The sequence below is a fragment of the Capsicum annuum genome, chromosome 1, assembly GCF_002878395.1.
Source record: "Capsicum annuum cultivar UCD-10X-F1 chromosome 1, UCD10Xv1.1, whole genome shotgun sequence".
NCBI lineage: Eukaryota > Viridiplantae > Streptophyta > Magnoliopsida > Solanales > Solanaceae > Capsicum > Capsicum annuum.
Window position 1 is genome coordinate 58,308,438 of NC_061111.1, and position 26,909 is coordinate 58,335,346.

Genomic DNA, 26,909 nt, shown 5'->3' on the forward strand with positions numbered 1-26,909 from the left:
TTTATTTGTTATCCAGACGTTCAAAACGTGCAAAATACTACTCCGTGATGTCACATAACATTATATTAACCCCCATCTCCCGCCAAAAAAAAGAATGACATCATGTACACTGCAAAAGGATAAATGCTAATTTTATTGGATTGCAGTTGCTATCGCATGTGGTTGTTTAAACTGGAAAGCTGAATCTTTTAATTACTTGCATGATTTTTTTTTAATTTTTTTTTATGTTGGGTTTTTATTTAGTGTTTGATATTTGTATTCGAATCTTAATTAATTGATTTTTTCATTGCATATGATCCATTCAGGGGAAAAATTTTCCGTCAAGGATCTTTTCATACCCAAGACTTGAATTTGATACTTTAGATTAAGAGAGGATCAGCCACATTCGTTGCATCACATTTTTTTTTAATGATTAGTTTGATTTTAGGGAAGAGGGTAAAATTTATTCCTCTACTTTGAAAAATTGGCTAAATATACCGTTCATCATATTTCGGGGTCAAATTTACCCTTGTTGTCATACTTTGGGACCAAATATATCCCTCTACTTTGAAAAATTGGCTAAATATATCCTTCATCATATTTTAGAGTTAAATTTATCCTTGATGTCATACTTTGGGATAAAATTTACCCTCATTGTTAAGAAACTTTTTACATGTACCATTCCTTAAATAGAAAAGTTCAAATTAATGTTAAATGTCATTTTTTTTAAAAAATAAAACAGACTCTAATCTAATTCGTCTGACCCGAGTCGAGCCACAAAAAAGATACAAATAAATATTCCCTTTTAGTTCTGTTGCTCAAATTTTTTCAACGAGATTAAGCTTCTGAATATTTATTTGTGCATAACTCATGAAAAATAAATCTGCACCAGTGCAAATACAAATAACATATATCTCCCTCAGTTCATAGATTTGCATCAGTGTAGAGCTCATAAAAAATGACATTTAGCTATCAAATATAACAGATTAGATCCACTGGATATTTTTCTGAATGATTGAGTTAAAAGGTCTTTCCAATGTTCCAACCGTGATATCTCTTCACTCTTATGTCTTTATATGCAATTTGAATCTACTAAATTTTCATTATGTCATTTGCTCAGACAACTTACGTTGATTCTAGAATCTAGATACACATAAAATTAAATACTAAAATTTTAAAATTTGAACATAACTGAATAAAAGCAGAGTTTATAATAGACATTTTCTCTAGTTCCATGCTTCTGCGTTAACCTATTTCATTCTACTTTTTGTTCATTTGTAAACAACCTATCAATGTTATTGGATGCTGAGAAAGAAGTATATTTTTTCGTTAAGAAAGTTCGACCAATAAAACTGAGAGTAAAGGGGTTATATTTGCTTGTGACCTTTTTTGTCTCGAGTTGGATCGGACGAATTAGATTAAAGTGTATTTTATTTTTAAAAAATAGGTCATTTAATGTTGATTTGAGCTTTTCTATTAAAGGAAGGACACATGTGAAAAATTTCTTAACAACGACAATAAATATGACCCCAAAATATGACATCGAGGATAAATTTGATCCAAAATATGATAAAGGATATATTCAATTTTTAAAAGTAAAAAGATAAATTTGACACCAAAATATAACAATGAGTATAAATTTAACTTCAAAATATGAAGAAGGGTATATTTAGCCTATCAAAGTAGAAAAATAAATTTGACCCTTTTCCCTTGATTTTATATTTGTAGTATTTTATGGTATTTGTAGTGATTCAATCACCTAATTCTTAATATTGGGATAAAAAAAACATAAATTTGAATTCAAGGATAAATCCTCTTTTAGAAAAATATTACAGTAAAATCTACTAGGGTACTTTGTATAAATGACAAATATTTTAAATTTTAAATGCAAACATTATCTTAAGATTAATTTAAATATTTTTAATTTCTTGACCGACGAACGAAGAATTAGTCTTACGGCTGCCGTCTATGGGAATATCTTGGGAAATCAAAAAGAAAAAAATATTTTTAATTTCATTATGTATTTAAAATATAAAGTCTTAACTCAATAAATGAATAAATATAATATTTAACTTGAATTATAATATGACATTTATTGAATTTGACAAGAAAGATAATTAATAAAAATGTCACATTTAAATGCATCCCCATCCTTTGCCGAAAAACTAATTATTATCACCAAGCCATAAATGCCCTTCCACGCTGGCCTAATTTTATCTTCTTTTTTATACTTTACCACTATGTCCATAACGTACCATTAATCTTTACTGGGAAAAATCATTTAGTAGTAAAGAAGATGAGGGTTTTATTTTGTCATTTTTGGTTTACTCACGCCGAATGAAAATTCATGTGCGGTGATCTTTTTGGCTCATGAACTAACTTTTGAACTAGAAACAAACTCAAAATCCAATTCTTTACGCCATGCAATTCAATTAATTATAATTTTGCCTACATAAGATTTGATTTGAAGTGATAAAGAAAAAATCCTCCACGATGGAAAGTTTCTTCATTTTTAAATTTGAACTTAAAAAAGGCATAAAACATAAGTATGTACGTTAATATAGTCTCCATCGACACTTACACGTCTTTCAATTTTAAATATGCATAAATTTTATAAAATTAAATAAACAAATATATGTGTCCTACATAATATAGACAGTCTCACACAAACTTAAAAACTCTAATTAAAAATAAAATCTTATTGTATCTACTCAAATCACACTATTTAGTGACTACATTAAATAAGATATTTGTGTTTCCCAGCTAACAAAGCAAGAAAACAAATACATACAAACGTGTAACTGTCCAAATCCCACCATCCCCCACTCCACTCCGCTCCCCACAGGTGCTCTATAAAATTCAGCTTCACGAGACCACATTACTGTCTTTGATACCCCCCACCCCCAACCCAAACAACATCACACTCACAATGTCATCCACAACTCCATTAGTTTTTCTAATTCTAATAGTGAACCACCACCATAATTGGGTTGCTGCTGACTCTAGCAGCCCAATAAAGACGGTGGTGGTTCTAGTAATGGAGAACAGGTCATTCGACCACATGTTAGGATGGATGAAGAAGTTGAACCCGAAAATCAATGGGGTAGACGGATCAGAATCCAACCCGATTTCAACGAGTGACCTGAATTCCCGAAAGATTTTCTTCAGGGACGGGTCACATTATGTTGATCCAGATCCGGGACATTCATTTCAAGCAATAAGAGAGCAAATATTTGGGTCAAATGATAGTACAAGAAAACCAGCAATGAATGGATTTGTTCAACAAGCTCTTTCTATGGATTCTAATATGCCTGATCAGGTCATGAATGGTTTCCAACCCGATATGGTAAGTTTCTGTTCGGACTTCGGTATTTGGTATCTGTTTAAAATTTTTACTTTGAATGTAAAAAATAATTTCTGTAATAAACGACTTCATATTCTGGGCTCAAATCTACTCGTATACCACTATCCACTACTATCACTCTTCTGTTCTTAATCCCATAATCTTTAAAATATCTGCTATTTATTCGTAATTCATCAGTTAATTTTTTATATGACCACTCAATTAATAATTTTTATTTATAAAACTTATTCAATTTTATTTTGTAATATAATAGTCACTCAATTAATCGTACTTATCTCAGAAAGTCATTCAGTTTTATTTCGTAACAAAAAATTTACTCGACTATTGGTACAACACACATAAAGAATCAATTCAAGTGATATTTACGGGAGATATGACTGACATGAAAAAAATTTTAAGCCAATTTTTTTTTAGAAAAATAAAAACATATTTATTTTAATCAACCACTAAAAGTGATCCACTTTTTTGTTTAACCGATACGAATAGCTTTTTAATTATTTCTTAATAATTTGGCATAAATATTTTTAGAATTTCATAAATAAATCAGTATAATCCGGAGAATAATGTTAGATATGTGAAAACATTCTTTAGGATTATGACGTTTGTGTTTCTCTCTCTATTGAGTTTGAATAATATGCTTGTGTATGATACTCTAGAATGAGTAGCTGCCAAATATGTACTAGACAGTTGTGTTTGTTACAGTTAACCTTATATTATTGAGTTTTTTATTGAGTTGATAATTAATAATAAAAGATGACAGTTGTTTAGTGAATTTTAACTTTTTCTTTCACTAATAATGTACCAGACATTTTCGCATAACAATATTTGTTTTGATTGTTATGTAAATTCGTGATGAATTTATAACGATAAAAAAATATTTTATATAATGATCAATTTGGGTGTGATCGAGTCGCTATCATTCTCTCTACCTTTTAATTAGCTTTACCCCTATACTTTATTTTTCTTGGACGATGGGTGGCATTATGAAACGATGGAAAATAATATAATCTATCCAACTATATAGTTCATCTAAATAATAGTAGTACAATATAAGACAATATAACTCGATACTACAATACATTATATATGAAATAATATGTGACAACCAATTAGACAAAGTGTAATAGTGAAGTTAACTTAATAGAGCGTAATAGCTTAATTACCATTTAATATAATCAATTATTATTGTACTTAATATTTGTAAAAAATTTACATATAATTATCTATTTAGTTATTTATTGCATGCATTTTTTTTCTTTCAGGTGGCTGTATACAAAACACTAGTATCGGAATTTGCGGTATTCGACCGATGGTTTGCGTCGGTGCCCGCATCGACTCAACCCAATCGTCTCTACGTTCACTCAGCCACATCTCACGGTGCTACATCAAACATTGCATCGCTATTAGCAAAAGGTTATCCACAGAGAACGATCTTTGAGAACTTAGATGATGCCGGAATAGATTTTGGAATATACTATCAGAATATTCCTGCGACTCTGTTTTACTTGAATTTGAGAAAGCTCAAGTATGTAGGAAAGTTTCATCCTTATGATATCACATTCAAAAATGATGCCAGATCAGGAAAGTTACCAGGTATGCATGTCAAATTTGTCAATTTTTTATTTTTCGAGAATCAACTTAATTAATATTTTGAATTTGAAATACTTATATTCAAACACGAAAAAATATTATAAAATATGTGTAATAAAAAAATTATACGAAAAAAATTATAATTATAAGATATAAAAAGACACATAATTTGATTATCAAAAATTGGAAATATGTCCACGACGCCACCTCAAACATCACATCGCTATTAGCCAAAGGTTATTTACAGAGAACGATCTTCAAGAACTGCCCGATGTTGGAATAAATTTTAGAATATTCCGGCGATTCGGTTTTAATTTGAATTTATTAAGAAAGCGCAAGTATGCAGGAAAGTTTCGTCCTTATGACCTCACTTTCAAAAGTAATAATGCTAAGAGCTTGTTTGAATATAAATATTTTTTTTAGTTTATGTGCTTGAAGGTTGAAATAAGTATTTATAAATTAAATAGATAAGTGTTTGAATAAAAGTATTGAAATTGGAAAAAATTATTGATATATTTAGTAAATTAGTGTTGATAAGTATTTCTTTTGTTGTTAAAATGATTTAAATGTCCTTAAAGATGTTAATAAATTAAATTATATATAATTTTTAATTGCAATAATTCAAAAACATCGGAGAAAGATGACGAGGAAACTGGAAGGAAGAGACGGAGAAAAACGATAAAGAGAAAAAGAAAGAAAAACAATATGTTTAAGGGCAGTAAAATTGGAGTATTATTAGAATTAAAGAAAAATATAAAGAATAAAAAATAAATATCTTGATCAAATTTAAAAAAAAAAAATTAATTCAAAAAGTTAAAAAACTGGAGGTGTCAGCATCTCCCTTTTTGTTTTCTTTAATCGATTTTTAACTTTTTGTAAAAAAAATTTTTATTTTATCAAAATATCTCAACTCCCCCTCCCCCCTCTTTGTGACACTTACTGATTGTTGGGACTTAATATTAATGTTTTATAATTAAATTTTATATTTAAAAATTATATGATGTGCAATTTTTCTCATATATATATTTTTTTTGACAATTAATAATTTTATTAACTACTAAGTAAACATTACAAAAGGACGGTAGATCCATAGCAGACTATCCCATCCCGTTGCTAATCCCAGAGTAGAGACATACCAGACACAATTGAAAATTTTAAAATTTGATAGTAAATTTATAAATAAAATTTATATATTTAAAAATTACAGAAAAAGAATGACAAATCATAACAATTAACTTTAAGGGGTCGTTTGGCGTGAGTATAAGGATAAATAACTATGAAATAATAATAAAAGACTATTTTATTCTATATTTGATGTGAGGTATTAGTTAGTATCAGAATTATTTATCCTGTCACCATAGTGATGAGATAAGTTATTCCATATATATTGTGAAATAACTATTTTTGGAATAACTAATTTTGGGATTGTAGAAAAATTAGAACCAACTTTGGGAAATTTTCTTGATGATCTTTATTATGTGTGAACCAATGTATATATATACATGTATCTTATGCAAGAAACTAAATAATAAAAACACATGTATCTTGTGCAAGAAGCTAAATAATAAAAACACAAAGCTAATTAATAAAACAACAAAAGAAATATCTAAACACTTGTATCTTGTCTTGATATTTTTTCTTTATTCTCAACATCCCCTCTCAAGATGGAGGGGATCGAAGTGAATCCCATCTTGGCAAGAAAGCGGTAGTACGATGGTCCAGAAAAGAATTTTGTGAATATGTCGGCAAGTTGATCCTTTGAAGGGAGATAATGAAGAGAAATGAGCCCAAAAAAAAATTGTTGCCGGACGAAATGACAATCTAGCTCCACATGTTTTGTGCGTTCGTGGAATACGGGATTTCTAGCGATATGAATCGCTGCTTGACTGTCAGAACGAATGGGTATTGGCAAAGCCGGTGGAACTAATAGATCAGATAGTAAGCGAGTTAACCAAGTGAGCTTCACAACTAATTATCTCATCGATCGATATTCCGCTTCAGCGGATGAAAGAGACAGATTCTTGCTTCTTGGATTTCCAGGAGATGGGAGAACCTTCCATGGAGATGAAAAACCTACTGATCGATCGATGAGAATTTGGGCAAGACGCTCAATCCACATCACAAAATGCATTGAAGGAGAAAGATGGAGAGATAGATAAGAAAATCCCTCGACAAGAATGTCCTTTCAGGTAACGCAGAACCCTTAAAGCTGCTGTGAAATGTATATCGCAGGGAGTTTGCATAAATTGACTTAATGTTAATACTGCATAGCATATATCTAGCCTGGTATGAGTTAAATAACTTAGCTTGCCAATCAAATGCCTGTAAACAGAAGAATCTGACATAGGTGTTCCTGATGATTCAGAAAGTTTACAAGAAGGATCCATCGGAGATGATACAGGATGCAAATGAGAAATGTCAAACTCTTGAAGAAAATCAAAGTTATATTTCCTTTGACTGATGATAATTCCATGGTCTTCCCTTAAAATTTTCATTCCCAGAAAGTAATGTAGAAGTCCTAGGTCTTTGATTTTGAATTCGGAATGTAGAAACTATTTTAGACACTCGATCTCTTTGGTGTCACTACCTGTAATGAGGATATCATCGACGTATACAACCACAATAGATATCAAAGAACTAGTCTTTTTTGAAAAATAGAGAGTAGTCGTTGAGAGAAACACTGTAACCTTTGAAATTAAGAGCACCTGCAAGTTTGGCATACTATTACCTAGAAGCTTGTCTCAGACCATAAAGTAACTTGTTGAGTTTGCACACTAAATTAGGATCAGGAGAAGACAAACCGGGTGGAAAATTCATATACACTTCTTCTTGCAAATCTCCTTGCAAGAAAGTATTTTTAACATCAAATTAAGAAATATCCCAATGCCTTTTAGCAGCCACAAACAAAATACATCGAATTGTAGTCATTTTGACTACGGGGGAGAAGGTTTCATTGAAATCTACGCCTTCCTTTTGGATGTCCCCCCTTATGACCAGCCTAGCTTTTAGCCCCTTAAGTGATCCATCTGCATGATGCTTTACCTTGTAAACCTATTTGCAAGGTAAAGCCTTTCTTCCCGGTAGAAGTGGAACCACATCCCAAGTGTGGTTGGACTGTAGAGATGCTAGTTCATCATCTATAGCACTGCACCAATCTAGATTAGTAGATGCCTGGTGATAACTAGTTGGTTCTTTGATTGTAGACACTGATTCAAGAATGAGTTGATTTGATAAAGAGAGTCCAGCAAAAGAAATAAAATTTGGTGCAACAGAAGATGCAAAACAAGACTCAGTAATTGGGCTAAAAAATATATTGTTACAGAAATAATCTTGTAAGTGGACTGGACGTACACTTTTATTAGTTCTGTCCGATCTTCTAACAAGTGGTGTACTAGTTGTAGGTAGATTTTCTAGTGGAGAAGATGGGGTTGATTGTGAATGTGAAGAATCTGAAGCTGGTAGTGTATGTGAAAGTGGAAAAGTGTGGTTTGTAGAATTTGTGTTTGAAAAGGAGTGTGCCATCAGTGAAAGAAACAGATTCATGGTCTGGTACAGAAAAAGTAGGTGGAGGTGATATGGGATTCTTTGTAAAAGGAAAAATGTTCGCATAGAACTGGAAATCTCTAGTGACAATTATTTTCTGTGTATTCAACTCTAAGAGTTTAAAACCCTTTCGATTAATGGGATAACCTAGAAAGATACAATCTTGTGCTCTTGGTTCAAACTTCCCTCTCCCATGTGACAAAGTGCTAGCATAGCACAAGTATCCAAAATACCTTAATGAACTATAATTAGGTGCCTTACCAAACAATCTATGATAGAGAGTTTTTCCATGAAGGACTCTTGAAGGCATCCTGTTAATAAGAAAAGTAGCAGTGAGGATACACTCTCCCCAATATCTTAAGGAAACCTGAGATTGAAATAAAAGAGCCCTTGCCGTTTCAAGCAAGTGCCTGTGCTTCCTCTCAACAACTCCATTTTGTTGAGGGGTAGCCACACAGGATGTTTGATGTACAATCCTTTGAGCGTTGAAATAATTAGTTGCAATCAAGCTCTTTCCTAACTCCAGGGCATTATCTGACCTTATTTTCTTTACCTTAACATCAAATTATCTCTCAACCATATCAGAAAATATTGCAATACAGGAAAGGCATTACTTTTGGTTCTCAACAGATAAGTCCAAGTCCCTCTACTGTAATCATCCACTATAGTAAGAAAGTATCTATATCCATTGTAAGTATCTACCTTGTAGGGTCCCCAAGTATCAATGTGAATAAGGTCAAATATAGAAGTTGTTGAAATTTGACTAATGCGGAAAGAAGGTCTAGATTGTCTAGATTTAGGACAAATATCACAAAAACACTCAGAAGTAGATGGAAAAGAAAGGAAACTGACATTCTTCATTGATGAAAAAGGCAAATGCCCCAATCTAATATGCCAACGTCTTACATTAGAAGCTGCATTAGTACAAATGAGAGAGGAAACAATACTATCTTTATTAGAAACAGAAACCGAAGAACTACTAGGATTAGTAACAATCTTCCTACAAGTATTCTTGCTGAAACTAGAGAATGACTCCTTGGCATTAGGCTTGAGTAGATAAAAACCTTCTTGTGCTTCACCAAAAACTTGAGGCCTCCTCATGGAAGGGCCCTGCATCACACAGTTTGTCAGAGTGAAATACAAGGTGCAAAAAAACTGTTTACACAACTTGTGGATAGACATAATGTCACGCCTCAAATCTTATTGGGGCAGACTGGCACCCGTAACCGAGGAGGCCCGAGAGAACCAGCTCATAACCTTATACTTCCTATGCATACCTTTACGACAACCCGAAATTCGGACATCATGATGTTGCATATAAAAGGAAATAATCACCTGTATAAGCTCGAACACACATATATATGTATATACAATACTTGGCCGTTTGAGCCATCATGTCTATTAACAAAACACCACCTTGACTGTACATTAGGTCTACAAAGCCTCTAGACAATACAAGAGTTTAACTAAGGTCGGGACATACCCCGCCATATAACTAACTTTTATACAATATCAAAAGTGACTGGTTATGACACGGAAATCCCTGAAGCAAACTGGAGCTCACCAAAAGCAACTGGATATCCTAGCTCCTACTTGTGTGGTGTATGAGCTGAGGTACCTGTGTCTACAGCATAAAATGCAGGTCCCTCATGAGGTATGTCAGTACGAAATATGTACTGAGTATGTAAAGTTGTAGATAATCACATATGATATAGGAGCTCAATAGAAATCAGAAACAGGTGAATAAATTGTAATAGGAGTGGACCACACTTACTAGAACTTGTGACAACCTGTACATTGTATTTATTCAATCACTTTACCTTCGTTCTTATCATCTTTTAATCATTACTGTACTGTATTGTGACCATTAGGCTGTCTCCAATACATATTAACTGGGATCGACCCATGATAGGCTTATGCCCCTGGGATACCACCCATAAACACATAAATAGGGATCGACCCATGATAGACTTATGCCCCTGGGATACCACCCGATAAGAGAGAACTTCCATCACTTAGTTCAATTAATCTTTGAGATTGTTATTTCGATTGCCACCGCATTTTTGGTACTTTGAAACAATGATACATTAATAAGAGACATATAAATAGACCATCAATCCAATAACAATGAAGTAAGAACTCATTGGCACATCAATGAAGTATTTTGGAGTCATCAATGCCATAACAATGAAGTAGGAACTTATTGGTATATCAATGAAACGTTTTGGAGTCATTAATAGCACATGGATCTTGTTTGAATAACCGGATACCATCTGACATTCATTAGTGCAATAAACATGTAAGATTTGGAAAACAAGTAAGTATTGGAATGTCTTGACATCTTGTAGGGTAGAAACAAGTTCATTAGTAACGTAGGACATCATACAAAATCATTATGGATCACATGTTACTGAATAACTTTGAAAATTCTCTTAATAGAACAATTGTTCACTTTCATGCCAAAGATATGGTATAGAGTATGCTTTACATACCTGACTGTCAACCTTCAATACTAGTCCCAAATGGACTTCCCGTCTTTTCGGATTACTTATCTACAATGAACATATATAGCAATCTAGTATTAGCAACCAAACGTCACAATTCAATTATTTGAATTCACCAAACTAGTGGTTAAGTAGTAAGCCTTAATTACACCATAAAGGGTGTTACTTTAACCCTTTTATACTCCAATTACATTCATATGCCATGCATATTCATACAACATTCTCCAATATCAAGTTTGGATTCATTTATCCTTCCAACCAATCCATTACACCAAATTGAGCCATAGACATAAATAATTATCAATTCAATAGTATATCACCATATCCACCTTCCATAACTCAATTACTATATCCACCTTCCATAACTCAATTACCATATCCACCTTCCACAATTCAATACAATCAAACCATGCAAAATAGTCCATAACCCTATTTCCATCACCTTTCAATAACAACCAATACATATAATCCTCTATCACACATATACATATGGAAAAGAACAAAGACAAATAATATTCATACCTTAGAATTCACCTCTTGATTATGCAATCCTGTTTGCACAAATAATAGGTGTCGTTCGAAGCTCGTGAGATGACAAACGTAGTTATCGGACTTTAGAATTTCTACGGTTGAATCAAAAGTAATTTAAAGGTCAAATTTGGCTAGACTTTGTTCTTCCTCAATGATTGATGATGAAAATGAGTTTTTGAACTCATATACATGTATATATACACATATTCCCGTCCATAATATAAAAGAAAATGACCAAAATGCCTTTAAAATTTAAATGATGTCAAATCTGTCCTTTGGTGGACTGTTTTGATAAGCTAAAGTAGATCGACCATAACTCTTTGCTCCGATATCGAATTTGGGTGAAATTAGTATTGTTGGAAGGATAATTCAAAGGGCTTTCATTTCATATAAAGTAGGCCACCCAGTTCGTCCTGTACAAGGAGTTATGGTCGTTTGAAGTTGACCCTAAAAATCTGTTTTGATAGGCTGAAGTAAAACGAGTATAACTCCTTACTCAGACATTGGATTTAGATGAAACCAATTGCATTGAAAAGAAGACTCAAAGATCTTTCTTTTCATAGGTTGCAGTTCTCCCAGATCATTATATTAAGGGAATTATGATCGTTCGAAGTTGACCCAAAAATTCAGCTGGCCTCAGTAGTTTGTGTGCAGAAAATTTTTCTGCACATTTACTATTCCCAAATATCCCGACCACCGTTTTATAGTTTCGAACGTGCTCGATTATATCCAAAACCTATCCATTTTTGGAAATCTTTATATCGTTGGAAAGCGTATTCAATAACCTTCGCATAGAACCATCGACGGGTAAATTCTAGAATAAATAAAATAAAAAAAATTAATTCCATATAAATAAGACCACTACACGTACTTGAATACGCCAATACACATACTTAAATACAGGGTGTTACACATAAGATTATACTTGAAACTAGGAACACATAACACATTTTCTAGAATCAAATCAGAAAATATGGCTACTGTACCTATTTGAGTAACTGAAATGGTTTGACAATTAGGAAAATTGATAGTTAAAGGAATTGAAGATAAGTTATGAAAGCAAAGGAAGATGAATTGAAACATATGTGTTCTGATGCACCTGAAGCTATGATCCAGGTGCTAGAGTTTAGGACAGAAAAACATGAACCAAGATGCTTAGAAATTGTACCAACTACAGAATTAGCATTAATGTCAATCCCTAAATTTGAACCTCCCTCCATCTTCATCTGTTTGAACGTCTGAACAAATTGAGAATATTGTTCCTTACCGAAAGATATCTCAGATTCAATGGCTTGTTTTTGCATTGCATCTTTCATCATAGCATTATTCCCCCTTATCTGATTTTGAGAACCCCTATTATTTATGAACTGAAAATTCTCAGGAAAGCCTATCAGTATGTAACAATCTACTTCTAGATGTGCTTGCTTTCCACAATAATCACAAGAGACATTTAGGTTGTATTTTCCCTTTTTTTCTTTGAGATTTGAAAGCTGTTTGGTGAACCTATGCTGCTGAACTTGAGGAGGTCCAGATTTGGGATAAAAACTCCTAGATCTATGGGGAGCTGATGGTATAAACTTGTGTCTATTTCCCTGCCTTCTGATTGTTAATATTTCTTGTCATGAAGGCTAATAAATCTGCAGAACTCACAAGGTTGAAATAAGATTCCCTTTGGTTCTCATCTTGCAAAATCAAAGAATAAGCAAGATTGATGTTAGGTAATGGGTTGATCATGAGAATGTTGCTTCTAGCTGGAGAATAGGTATCATTAAAACCCATGATAAACTGTATCAACCTTTTATCCTCTTAAGGATTTCTTTAGTTTGAGCTTACCTTCAAACATACATACGCAACTACACTGAATATTAAAATTAAGAGAATCTAGTTCATTCCATAATTTTTTGAGTCTAGTGAAGTATTCTACTATGCTATTTGTTCCTTGATTTAAGCTATTGAGCTCCTTTTGTAGATGATAAAGCTTAGCACCATTGGACTGACCAAACCTGTGCTCAAAGCTGGTCCAAAGCTTTTGTATAGTTTTGAAATAAATTACACTGTTAATTATGTCCTTACAGAGTGAATTCAAGATTCAGGATGTGACCATGTCATTATACCTATTCCATGCTTGAAAATCTGTTGAATCTGATGTTGGGCATGGGTGAGAACCCGTGCTAAATCCAAATTTGTTCTTTGCTAACAGAGCAATTAGGACTGACCTCTTCCAACCCAGATATCCCTTGCCATCAAAAGGTGTATTTACTAGTGTCATACCAAGGTTATCAGAAGCATGAAGATGATTAGTGTTTTGCAAAAATTTTGACTTTTTGAAGAGAACCGCCTCTTAATTTTGAAAAGAAATTAAAAAATCTTTAGAGAGTTACTTCAAACGATCCAAAATAGAAAATCGTTCAAGTTTTGAAGATTCTCAGTAAGCGGTTCCTATTAATGTTTTAAAAAGGTGTTAGGCACCTAAAATGTCCGCCAACTTGCGGTTATTCAAACTGTTTGAAAATCATCTTTGACTAACTTTAAAAGGAGTGTTTATTTTTGAAAAGAAAGCAATTTTAGAAATATTTTGGTGTTTATACAAAACTAGTTTTTTAGCGACTTGACTAAGGAATTAACTAGGTTTGCAAATCACATAATACAAACAAGCATAAAGAAGATGGGGAAGGGGAGGAAGTAAGGGATTTAGGCTTGGGCCCAAGTCAATAAGACTTGTCCTAGTCTAATTGAATTTTCGACCCATTTCACCTGTCCTAGTTTAGTTTTCGAGCCTTTGGCTTGTATTAAGTACAACTTTGGCTTCGAGGCCCAAATGAATGAATAAATAAATAAAGTATAAATAAATAAATAATAAAGACAATGGATAAATAAACAAAACAATGAGACTTTCAAGTCCCCTTCGCTGCTTTAAAGATGGGGCTTTCACCCCATTTTCTTCTTCTTTCGACTCCTCGAATCTGTATGCCATGAAATCATTTTTGGATTTTCCTTTGGGCTGACTCAATGAGATGGGCCACAATGGCCCATTATGAAATGCAAAGGGAAAGAGTCCATTTGGACTCCCAAGCGGGTTCATGCAAAGAAAACGATGCAAAGGAAAAGAGTCCATTTGGACTCCCAAGCGGGTTCATGCAAAGAAAACGATGCAAAGGATTAATATATATATAAGTCATGATAATTATATGATTCTACAAGATATATCCACACACAAAAAGAAAAGGAATGGCGACTCACGAAATCAGAGATAGCAGATACATCAAATTCTTGCTATATCAAGCTACATTATCTTAAAGTTACATCAAAATTTGGTATAGTAAGGATAGGAATTAGACACCTAAAATGTCAGCAAATAAGCAGAGGAGAGGAAGTAATTGAAATGTGATAACACGTTCAGATTAGCTTATGCCAGCTGCCATATGGAGACAATTAAATAAATAGATAAAAATATCCAATTTCTTCCCAATGAGACCATTTTGAGTACTTTCAAAGTTGCAAGCAATTGTTATGTAAACACAATTATAGAATATATGTACTATTACATCATTCATAACTTTCCTATTTCAATACCAAGGAGAACACGCAATAGAGAATGAACTAAACAATCCCAAAGGTAATGTTTGTCAAAGAAGGCATTCATACTAATGCTTTTCATAACTAGGGAGGTGAATTTATACGAGCAAAGATACTTGTAACAATTACACCTTTGGAAGAAGTCAAGAAAGAATGCGTCCTTACTTATACGTTCTAGAAACTAGATGCATTCACACATAGGTAGATGGTCGAAAACTTTGAATCTGGAAGCTTATGAGCAAACCAAATTGTCGCTCATTTTTTAAAGATTCATTAATCAATACGTATGTCCTAGGATAAAAGAGAACAAGAAAAAAGTCAAAGTCGGATCCTATCTTATTATCCATTATCAATTTGAGCAAATCTGCAGTCAATGATGGAAAATAGGGGAACATATTTGTTTTAAATTTAGCATTATAAATACATAACCGTAAAAAAAAGATAGGATGAGCATGGAACCAGTCAGAAAAAAAAGAAAATAAAACAACAACGATAACAACAATATTTTGTACAATGTACGAACAGGAGATGGACGATCGACCTCTCCCCTAATCATATGAGAACACTAGCAGGCAATGTTTCACTGTAAAAGAAAAAAAAGACTCTTGATGCAGGTAGGTGCAGAGAAAATGAAACGACATCATAGCGGATTTTAATAGAGACAAAAAGGATACTACCTGTTCGGGAGCATCAAAACAGGGCTACGAGCTGGCATTGGAATCCACCACCACCGAAAAGTTCAACGCCTCGCCTCTGAAAAGCTCCGAGCTATCGTCGACCAAAGAACTTATACTAAAATATGCTATGTTTCTTTTCTTCCGAAACTTTTCCCCTAGTTTTCGAACTTAGCTTTTCTCAAGAAGATTTTTTTTTCACATTAAAATTTCTAAACCAAGAATTTCCAACCTAAAGAGATTTTTCCCTCTTCTCTCTTCAGACCCAAGAGAAAAATTCCTTGCCCTAGCTTTCTCGACCAATTTTTCAACCCCCCAAATTTTGAACCACAGAGAAAAAAAAAAAGCAATCCCTTAGCTTTTTCTGAATCCCCGATTTCTAACCCCTTGATTTTTCGAATCCAAAATCCTCTTTTCCAGACCCCAAAAATTTGAATCCCAAAAAACTTCTCACCGTTGAGATATATATATACAGGCGTACAGGGATAAATTGGGGATTTCGAAAAGAGAAAATTTTGAATTTCAAATTCGAAAATTCCCCTCTTTGGATTTATTTCGAGGGGTAAAAAATGGGTGGACCAATAGAATTGGGGAAAAACAAATTCTCTCTCACATCCAATGAAAATCCACCAAATATGTACGAAATCGTACCATTGTTACCGAGATTTGCGGAATTCATCTGTTGAGGGGATACCTACACATCTTCTAGAGGATTCTCGGACTTCCCATGGTACGAAACCGCATGCTACTCACGTGAGGAGTACGATAGAAGTGAGGGAGAGAAAAAACGACGGGTTTTGTCGGGTCGGAGCTGGTTGGAATCAGGTTGTGGACGTTGATGTTGAATTTGGATTGAGAGTTGCTGATGTTTTTTGTACACTGATTTTTGTGTTCTTGTGCGCATATTGTTGTTGTTTGTTGAAGCAGAGAAATTGGGCCGGGTTGGATTAATTAATTGGTGGGCTGGTGTGGTTAACATGGACTGCTGATAGTTTTATGTGGCCCAATGTACAATAAATAGGGGTAGAAATTTGATAATTTAAAAAATGGCCTAATAAAATTAATTTTGTAGCCAATTGTACTTAAATCTTAACCAAATTGGATATCAATTTCATTACAATTTTGATCAACTTGATTTCAATTATGGTCAAATTTAATAAATTAATTAAATTTAATCGAGATTCGATATGAATTAATACATTGTTTAATCTTGATCTTCTTGATTTGATAAAATTAAATAAATTTTATCCAAATAAATTATTTTCTAGAGCAAATTATATTTAAATCTAGATTTTAATCATTTAAATTTATTTTCAAGATAAGCCTTGACTAAAATTCGATATTTTGTAAAATAAATTTTTAAGTAACAAAATTATAAAATTTTGTATAATTGAACACGATAATATATAATCGCTACTTAAAATGAGCAATTTACCCAAATAAATACTTTGTAAATCCTTTATTCAGATAAAATAAATGTTGTAATTTTATTTAAAAATTGAAGAAACTTCGAATTAAACTTAGTTATGGAGGGCAAAAATTAGGTGTTAACAATTAGAATGATTTGGATCCATGGTGATGGCGCTAGCAGTATTAGTCATTGAAGCAGTAGCTATTTGCTCCGCCATGTTTGAGATTGAGAAAGGAGAAAATTGGTGTTGAATCTGATCTGATCTGAAAATTATTGCTTTGATACCATGTAGAAAAGTTAGAACCAACTTTGAGAAATTTTCTTGATGATATTTATTATGTGTGAACCAATGTATATATATACATGTATCTTATGCAAGAAGCTAAATAATAAAAACATAAAGCTAATTAATAAAACAACAAAATAAATATCTACACACTTGTATCTTGTGACACTTTTTTCTTTATTCTCAACAGAGATTAATTATCAAAGAACACCTAAAATATTTAAAAGATATATAAAAAAATCATTGATGCTTGAAATTTTAATTATATCACATAAATTGATAGGATATTTTTTTTTTTCTTGACAACGATAGGATAATAGTTAAATGAGCTAATTAACATGACTCCCATATTATTTTACCAGGATATGTTGTGGTGGAGCAGCGATACATGGACTCAAAGTTACAACCGGCTAACGATGATCACCCATCTCACGATGTGTATCAAGGCCAGATGTTTGTAAAGGAGGTGTACGAAACTCTTAGGGCTAGCCCACAGTGGAACCAAACCCTTTTTGTGATTACGTATGATGAGCATGGTGGGTTCTTTGATCATGTCCCTACACCTGTCAGTGGGGTCCCTAGCCCTGATGGAATTGTTGGACCTGAACCGTTCGATTTCAAGTTTGATAGATTGGGTGTTAGAGTTCCTACCATTATGATCTCTCCTTGGATTGAAAAAGGCACAGGTACATTTACTTTTGACTCCATATATTAATCTGTTGCATTTTTAGTTATAATTGCGGTGTTTGGACTCATGTTTTTTACCTTAGATTAATTTCACGAGGGGGTATATGTAATTTCTAGCCAACGATAGATATCAGATAATTTTATCCACTAAATATTCATACATAGGAAGAAATCACCTTTTTAGCTATAATATGATGTTCGGATTAGTTTTCGTGCATCTCAATTAATTTCAAGAAATGTTTGCCATCTTCGACCAACAAAAGATGCAGTTGTTTTAGTTATAATAGTGGTGTTCAGGTCAATTGTCATGTATCACGACTATTTTATGTATGTCACCTTCATCTAACAATATATATCAGATAATTTTTCTTGTAAAATTATGATAGATGATAAGAATTTACCTTACTTTTTTATTTATGCTGAAATTTAAACTTGAAATCTCGTGATTTTTAATCTACTTTATTGACCATTAAGCCACATTTATAAATACTAATTTGTTGCTTTTTAATTACTAGTTTAGTTATAATAGAATATCTGAATCAGTTTTATACATCTCCACTAGGTTAAGGGGATATCTGCAATCTGTAACAGGGGACCTACATTTTAAAACACTGATTGAGAGTGCTTTCTTTCAAAATTCTAATAATACACATGAAGACTTCTGATAATTTTGAACTTTTAGATCAGATTGCATCAGGATAAATTTTAGCACTAAACTACACAACCACTAGATTGAATTAATTTCCACTAAAAGAAGAGATAATTGGTCAAAAAGTGCACAACCGCCGTACTTTTATGATCTTTGAAGTCACTTGTTCCCATTTACATCTATCCAACATCTAAATACTTCTAATAATTGAAAATTTTAACTTAAGTAAATAATCTTTCTCATATTATTAATCTATCTCACTTATAGTTTTCTTTTACACGATTTAATATGTAATTTTTTTTTATAGTGTTGGATTATAGAATCCCTCAAATAGATAGATGTAGAATTGCTTGTGGAATTGAGTATAGAGAACATAGACGTTTTCACATATAAGCACAAAGAGTGGGTCAATTTTTATTTTTTTTTAATTAATCATGTCATATCTAAAGTTTAAAAATTAATTAAAAAAAATATTTATTAAGAATTTCTATAGTTCTATATTTAAATTTAAAATCTCTAAGAATAAAATAACTTATTCATCTCACAGCACCTCTAATTTATGGAGTTATATACTCGACAATGGAACTGTTTTTTGTCAACAAATGAATGCTTTATCTATGTGTCAACAAGTCATGCATCACTTGTGGTTGCTCACTTCATAACTTTAATTAACGGGGTTTAAACCCAAAAAAGATAAAACTTTAATTAATGGTGTGTGAAATGCTTTTAAATTCAAAGTTAATGTGCCCCTACATCCCACCTCTCATGCGATGTTAACATGTGAAGACACAGAGATGAGTTAACTTTTTAGAAAAAGATGCGTGCAAAAATGATCCCTTTTAACACAAGGGAGAGGTCAACAGTGTTACTTTTGCCTTGAATTATTTTATTTTTCATCTCCAATCAAACTTTTTAATGTCCTTTTCTTCCTTTTTTTTTACGTATATCTTAATGGAGATATGAATTAATACAATCAACTTTATTTATGAAAATATCATTCATCCTAACGGTTGTTATAACAAAATGTTGTTAGAAAATATATACTATAATATGAAATATTGATTGCACAAAAAAATACACCTTAACTATTGTTGTAGGAAAATTTGGTTGTGCTTTATAATTGTCATTGATATGTGAAAGAGCTCTCCATTCGCTGTTAACATACGTACATCAATCATCAATATATACAACGATCAAACACGTAGAATCCTACAGGAACTAGGCGTCAAAGGTTGAGGAGAATTAGTCTCCTAATACATCACTACTTACACAATCTTTACATAGTTTAGATCTAATAGGAATCTAATCTATCTAAGAAGCCTATCCGTTACACTCCCCTGCAAGTTGAACGGGGGAAGCAAACACTGTCAACTTGTCCCTGAAATGCTGAAATCATACTTTTGGGAGACCTTTCGTGAGGACATCTACAACTTGATCGTGAGTGTCGAGATAGCGAACAACCAAAGACTTATCCTTCACCTTTTCACGGATGAAATGAAAGTCAATCTCCATATATTTGGTTCGAGAATGGAAAATAGGATTAGCCGTTAAATAAGTTGCACTTAAGTTATCACACCAAAGTATAGGAGTTGTAGTGTCAACGCACCCAATCTCACGAAGTAAGAATTCCAACCAAGTTAGCCCCGACGCAGCAGTAGCAAGTGCACGATACTCTGCCTCAGTACTAGAACGTGCAACGACTGGCTGCTTTTTGGAAGCCCAAGATATTAAATGAGAACCAAGAAAGATTGCAAAATCAGTAGTCGACTTATGACCATATCCATTGAACTACCCCAGTCCGTATCACTATAACCATGTAGAAGCTTGGTATTTTGGCGAGCAAAGAACAAACAATGGGAGGAAGTGGACTGTATATATCGCAAAATGCGTTTTACAACAACCCAATGGGACTTTTTCGGACTATGCATAAATTGGAAAACCTTATTCACCGCAAATGCTATATCAGGGCGAGTGAAGCTTAAATATTGAAGGTTTCCTACAGTGCTGCGATACAAAGTTTCATCATGGAATGGAGATCCTTCAAAACTTGAAAGTTTAGAGGAAGGTGCTGCAGGTGTAGAAATATGATTGCAGCCATCCATTTGTGCTTTCCACAACAAATTAGTAGCATATCGATGTTGCGACAGATGCAAACCAGTAGGAGTCCATGATGCTTCAATCCCCAAAAAATAAGAGAGGCGACCAAGGTCTCTCATTGAGAATTGTGATTTTAAGCAAGTAATAAGAGAACCAACAAGAGACGAATTAGATCCCAAAATAAAAAGTTCATCGACATACACCAGGCAAAAGAATTTATCACTGTTGGAGGAAAAATAAAATAACAAACAATCAGTTTTTGAGCCAGTAAAGCCATAACAAATCAAGGTATCCGTTAGGCATTTATTCCACATACGCGGAGCTTGTTTAAGCCCATAAAGAGAACACTTGAGCAGGCAAACATGTTTCGGACGATCGGGATCAACAAACCTAGGAGGTTGAGACATGTACACTACTTCATCAAGAGTACCGTGAAGAAAGGCATTAGAGATATCCAATTGAGTAATATACCAGTTGTTTAAGACAACTAAGGAAAGAAGAAGGAGAATGGTGGCAGGTTTCACTACAGGACTAAAAGCATCAACATAGTCCACACCTGGTCTTTAATGATACCCTTTACCGACGAGCCGAGCCTTGTAATGATCAATGGACCCATCAGGCTTAACCTTTGTTTTAAAGACCCATTTTCTCCCAATAATATTTTGACACGGAGAAGGTGGAACTAACCGCCAAGTTCCATTTTGAATGAGAGCATTGTACTCCTCTTGCATCGCCCTAAGCCAATGTTCATACTTTGTCGCTTGAGAGTAACAAGAAGGCTCAATAACATGAGAGGAAATAGCTAAGTAAGATGTGGGATGCTTTGGTTTCAGTGAACCTGTTTTTTATCTAGTAGTCATTAGATGTGACTTAGAATAGCATGACAATCCATTAGGATGACGCACATCGCTTGAAGGAGCAGATTGTTCAAAATCAGCCACTTGGTTTCCACCTTCAGTAGGCAATGTATTTGAGGGGATCTCCAAAGATAGAGAAGATGTATTGGTAGGCATAGCAGTCAGTTATACAGGGGACTGATCAGATGTTGCTGCTAGACACTGTTTAGAGCATTGCATTGCAGAGGTGGAGGATGAATTATCCCGTAGGGCGGTACTGGCTGTTGCAGGATATGGACCAGATGAGTTTAATAAGAAAGAAATAGGCACAACTGGCTGCGAAAGTGACGACGGTAGCTGGACATTAAGCGGGACAACATTGGTGGATGTAGCAGGCATCATAGCATCGTCCTGAGCAGCAAAAGGGAAAACTGTTTCATCAGAAACAACATGACGTGAGACAAAAAATTTATAGAAAATAGGATCAAAGCACTTATAACCTTTGTGAATTTTACTATACCCCAGAAACACACACCTCTTAGAACGAGGAGATAATTTATCTTTCATATAAGGGCGAAGCCACGGAAAGCAAAGACAACCAAATACACGCAATAGGAGTAATCGGGATCAAAATTAAATAGGACACAAAAGGGGGACTGATTATTCAGACGGGGAGTCGGGAATCTATTAATGATATAAACAGCTGTATCAAAAGCATTTGTCCAAAATTTTGAAGGGATACTAGCATGTGTTAATAAGGCACGACCCGTCTCAACAATATGCCGATGTTTGCGTTCAACACGACCATTTTTGTTTCGGAGTATAAGGACAAGAAGAACGTTGTGTGATACCATTGTCTCGTAGATATGAAGTTAATGTCTTGATACTCACCCCCAATCTGCTTGAAAGCTCTTAATTGGACGTCCAAAGTATTTTTCCATAGTTTTTTGAAATTGAATAAAACAAAAAGAACTTCAGACTTGAATTTAAGAAAATAAATCCAGGTATATTTGCTATTATAATCAAAGAAAATGACGTAATATTTATATCCATTATTTGAAATAACAGGTGCTGGACCCCAGACATCTGAACAAATTAAATCTAAAGGGCTTGTGGACTGAAAACTAGACTCAACAAAAGGAATTTTATGACTCTTGCTAACGGCACAAGTTGGACATAAACTAGAAGAACCACTACTAAAAGGAAAAGTCCGACGAACTGTAGGATAGGACACATGAGCCAAACGCGCATGCCAAACACCAAGTGAAGCAGCATATGAAGCTGGTGAAGAAACTGACTTCATTAGTGGAAGGGAATATAAACCTCCATCATTCGGGCCTTTGTGAAGAACTTCCCTCGTTGCCAAGTCCTTTATCAAAAAGTAGTTAGGAAAAAAATCAATTGAAACTTGGTTAGAATTAGTAAAAGAACTGATAGATGATACATTTTGGGTAGCAGTGGAAACATGAAGAAGATTGTCAAGGCATACGACTTATCGAAAATAAAGACAGATCCTTTACCAATATGTGAGATGGGCAATTTAGAGCCATTACCTAGGGTAACTTCTTCAGGACCATGATATTCCGAGTGAATTGCAAGGTTGTCAAGATCAGATGTTAGATGATGCGTGGTGCCACTATCCATCAACCAATGCGGTGCCGATTGGGAAGTCGTACTTGCTAGATTTGAAGAGGGGCGTCCAAATACCCGATTTCCATTCGTAGGTCTAGGTGAAGGACAAACACGTGCAATGTGACCTTTTCTTTCACAATTATGACAACAATTACAGAGAAATCAGTGGAAGGTGGTGGAGTCCTAGAATGATTTGTAGTGGCATAATTACGACTCTGAGGTTGCTGAAAATTTCCCTACCTCGATTAGTACTCCCTCTACCGCGCCCACAAGGTGTAGAGATTGAACTTTGTGTGTATTGTGCTGTTGGGGCAATAACAGTAGTAGCATCCTCACGTTTTAATTGTCTTTCTTTATTCAATAACATATCATAAAGTGCATCAAAAGTGACGTCCTCAAGACGTGATTCAAGCGACCTTGTGAAGGGGCGATAGGCAGGTCCTAATCCGGCAAGAACAAACTCCACCAAGTTATCGTCAGTAACTGGGTGCTGCAAGGCAACCAACTTATCAGCAATCGTTTTCGCCCTTTGAACATAACTTTCAATAGTAGTATTATCACGACGCAAGTTGTGTAATTGTGGCTTAAGTTCTCGAATCAATGGTTCGGACCCAATAGCATAACTGCCACAAGTTTATTCCAAGTAACACGAGCCGTTTCTGCTCTAACCAATTGAGGGAGAATAGTTTCTGAAACTGAAGCGACTATCCAACTCAACACGAGTTGATCTTGACGAACCCAAACCTGATATGCAGGATTTGGTGCATCACCATCCAAAACGCGCGATGGTACAAGTTCGCTACCATCAATATAATGGCTAAGGCCACAACCGCAGATCATCGGAAGAAATTGTGTCTTCCAAAGCAAAAAAAATTGTTGATGTGAGTTTCACAGGCGACTGGTGAGCAAGTTTAGGCGGAGGATAATAATTTCCCATGGCATTAGTTGAAACAACTGAAGTTGCCAAGGAAGAAGAGCTCTGTGGTTTTATCTCCCATTTAGTTTCGATTTCTCAAAGTTTTTTTTTGTTTCTTTTAAATGGAAAGGAAGAAGGTTGTTAAACCACAAAAGACTTTGATACCATGAAAGAGCTCTTCATTCGTTGTTAACATACGTACATCAACCATCAATATATACAACGACCAAACACGTAGAATCCTATTGGAACTAGGCGTCAAAGGTTGAGGAGAATTAATCTCCTAATACATCACTACTTACACAATTTTTACATAATTTAGATCTAATAAGAATCTAATCTATCTAAGAAGCCTATCCATTACATATCAATTACTAGTTGCTTTGTACTAATTCTTATCATTGTTTGTTGGGAAAAATAGGCACACATAAAATATCTCTGACATATATGACATAAAAACCAACACAAATTATTTCTTTGACTTACGTCACACATAAAACCAACCCAAATAATTAATAAGACTTTTTGTCACACCTTAAAACCAACACAAATAAGTTTTCTTCGGTGTCACCCTTCTCTAGATTCAAATAATATAAGATATTTTGTGCATCAAATTATCTTGCTATGTCACACCTAAAAACTAATTTAAAAATATAAAAACTTTTTTTTTTCTTTTTGCAGTTGTTCATGGTCCTAATGGCTCTCCATTTCCGACTTCCGAATATGAACATTCATCTATTCCGGCAACGGTGAAGAAGATCTTTGATTTGCCATCACCTTTTCTTACTAAAAGGGATGCATGGGCCGGCACTTTTGAACACATTTTACAAATTAGGAAGGAGCCCAGAACTGACTCTCCTGGTTAGTCATTTCAACTTTAAATGCTTGAACGTTTCTTTGACATTTAATTTCAAAATAATAATAACAATAATATTGATATATTATTGTTTTTGTACAAGTTAAATATTTTGTTTAGTAGTGTTGTTTAAGATCATGTTAGAGATTCGAACCTTATCGAATTATATTGAATCTAAGACTTATTGTGAAGTCATACAAGCGCAAGATAGTACTTTGCGCTTATAAATTTAAAATACTGAATTTACCTCTTATGATAATGAATTTACCTCTTATGATAATTTATTTATGAGTAATATTGTGTACATATTTCCTACGGGTTTATCAAGGCTTAGTATGTGAATGAAAATACAAGTTTAAGAGATTTACATGCTGCTTCTTACCAAAAGCAAATCTGCACAACCATGACTTATATTACATTGATTATCGAAGATTCTCCAAAATTGAATAGATTCCATTTGTCCATAATCTGAATATCTTCTAGAAGATGCAAAACGTTTTGTTGTGAACTCTTTTAACACATATTTTTCAACACCCAATAAGGGTGTATTTATATGTTACAGATAGGGTTTAGGATGTCAAGGTAATGAGTATTATGGGTGGAACTGACCAATAGCTATTTCCAACAAAAACAAGTAAACCATGTACATATGTTTCATTCGAGCCACTTCTTATCAACTACCTCTTGCATTTTAATTTATGTTACAAACTTTTTTTTTAGTCTGATTCAAAAAGAATAATATTTTTATATTTAAATTTACTCTTCTCATCTTTACTGATTATACGTTTCAAAAATTCTATAGCCTTCAATAGCATATTTAAGATGACATAAATTGAAACAGAAAGAGTACTATAGTACTATTGATTGCCTATGTTCTTTTCTCTCTTCTTTGTTCCTCAAACATTATGTAATCTAACTTCGTGTACTCTCTTTGAAATTTTCCACAGAAAAACTTCCAAGTCCAACAAAGATCAAAAAAAGAGAAGCAAATGAAGATGCAAACATAAGCGAATTCCAGCAAGAACTAGTTCAACTCGCCGCGGTTCTAAAAGGAGATCATCTCTTAACAAGCTATCCAGAAAAAATAGGCAAAGGCATGAATGTAAGACAAGGGAAAGCTTATATGGAAGACGCTGTAAAACGCTTCTTTGAAGCTGGAGTTGCTGCCAAGAAAATTGGTGTTGATGAAGAACAGATTGTGCAAATGAGACCTTCTCTTACTACAAGATCATCGACTAATTTGCACCCTTAATAAATATATACGGAATCAAAGACAATGTACAAATATATCAATACTCAAATATGGTGATGTTGATAACATGTTATGATATAATTATATGTCACAAAAGTTGCACTATGTCACTCTTGTTACAATTACAAGTGTTCAAAGTATCCGATGGAGAATATTTTATTCATAAACTCAAATGATATTTTTAATTCTCTACTACTTTTCACAGTATGAAAATAACTCCGCAATAATTCTTAATCATAACTCTACACAACCTAATTTAGCTAGGAACTAGAACACCTATTCATATATTAATTTGGCTACAAATTCTAGTTAAATATAAATTTAATAACTATCAAATTCTGAATAAATTTAATTTTTCTATTTCAACTTTAAATTATTCTTCTAATAGTATCTACTTAATTCAACAGAATAAAATATTATCAAGTGAAGCAGTAGGACTTTCTGAATGAAAATTGACGGTCCTTTCAATGTAAAGTCATTAATATTAGTGAAATTTATCTTACAACTAGGGTCCTTTCAATGTAAA

The 26,909-nt window shown here is 33.6% G+C and overlaps 1 protein-coding gene across 2 annotated transcripts; it reads left to right on the forward strand.

The window, feature by feature from the left end:
* Nucleotides 1-2,769: 2,769 nt before the first annotated feature.
* On the forward strand, nucleotides 2,770-26,556 carry LOC107875252 (non-specific phospholipase C2). Of its 2 annotated transcripts, XM_016721888.2 has the most exons (5): nucleotides 2,778-3,325; nucleotides 4,606-4,936; nucleotides 17,821-18,144; nucleotides 24,957-25,136; nucleotides 26,079-26,556. In XM_016721888.2, exons 1-5 carry the CDS (start codon nucleotides 2,909-2,911, stop codon nucleotides 26,381-26,383), a joined length of 1,557 nt encoding a protein of 518 aa, XP_016577374.2. In that variant the 5' UTR covers nucleotides 2,778-2,908; the 3' UTR covers nucleotides 26,384-26,556. The 2 variants fall into 2 exon arrangements, with proteins under 2 accessions (XP_047251367.1, XP_016577374.2); XM_047395411.1 differs by lacking the exon at nucleotides 24,957-25,136 and having other exon boundaries at nucleotides 2,770-3,325.
* The last annotated feature ends 353 nt before the right edge of the window (nucleotides 26,557-26,909 follow it).

What these genes read in the sequence shown, in the direction of transcription:
- LOC107875252 (XM_016721888.2), top strand. Translation starts at nt 2,909, where the DNA reads ATGTCATCCACAACTCCATTAGTTTTTCTAATTCTAATAGTGAACCAC. An exon ending in CAGATCAGGAAAGTTACCAG is followed by an intron (nt 4,937 to 17,820) that starts GTATGCATGTCA and finishes TTATTTTACCAG; the next exon opens with GATATGTTGTGGTGGAGCAG. An exon ending in TTGGATTGAAAAAGGCACAG is followed by an intron (nt 18,145 to 24,956) that starts GTACATTTACTT and finishes TTCTTTTTGCAG; the next exon opens with TTGTTCATGGTCCTAATGGC.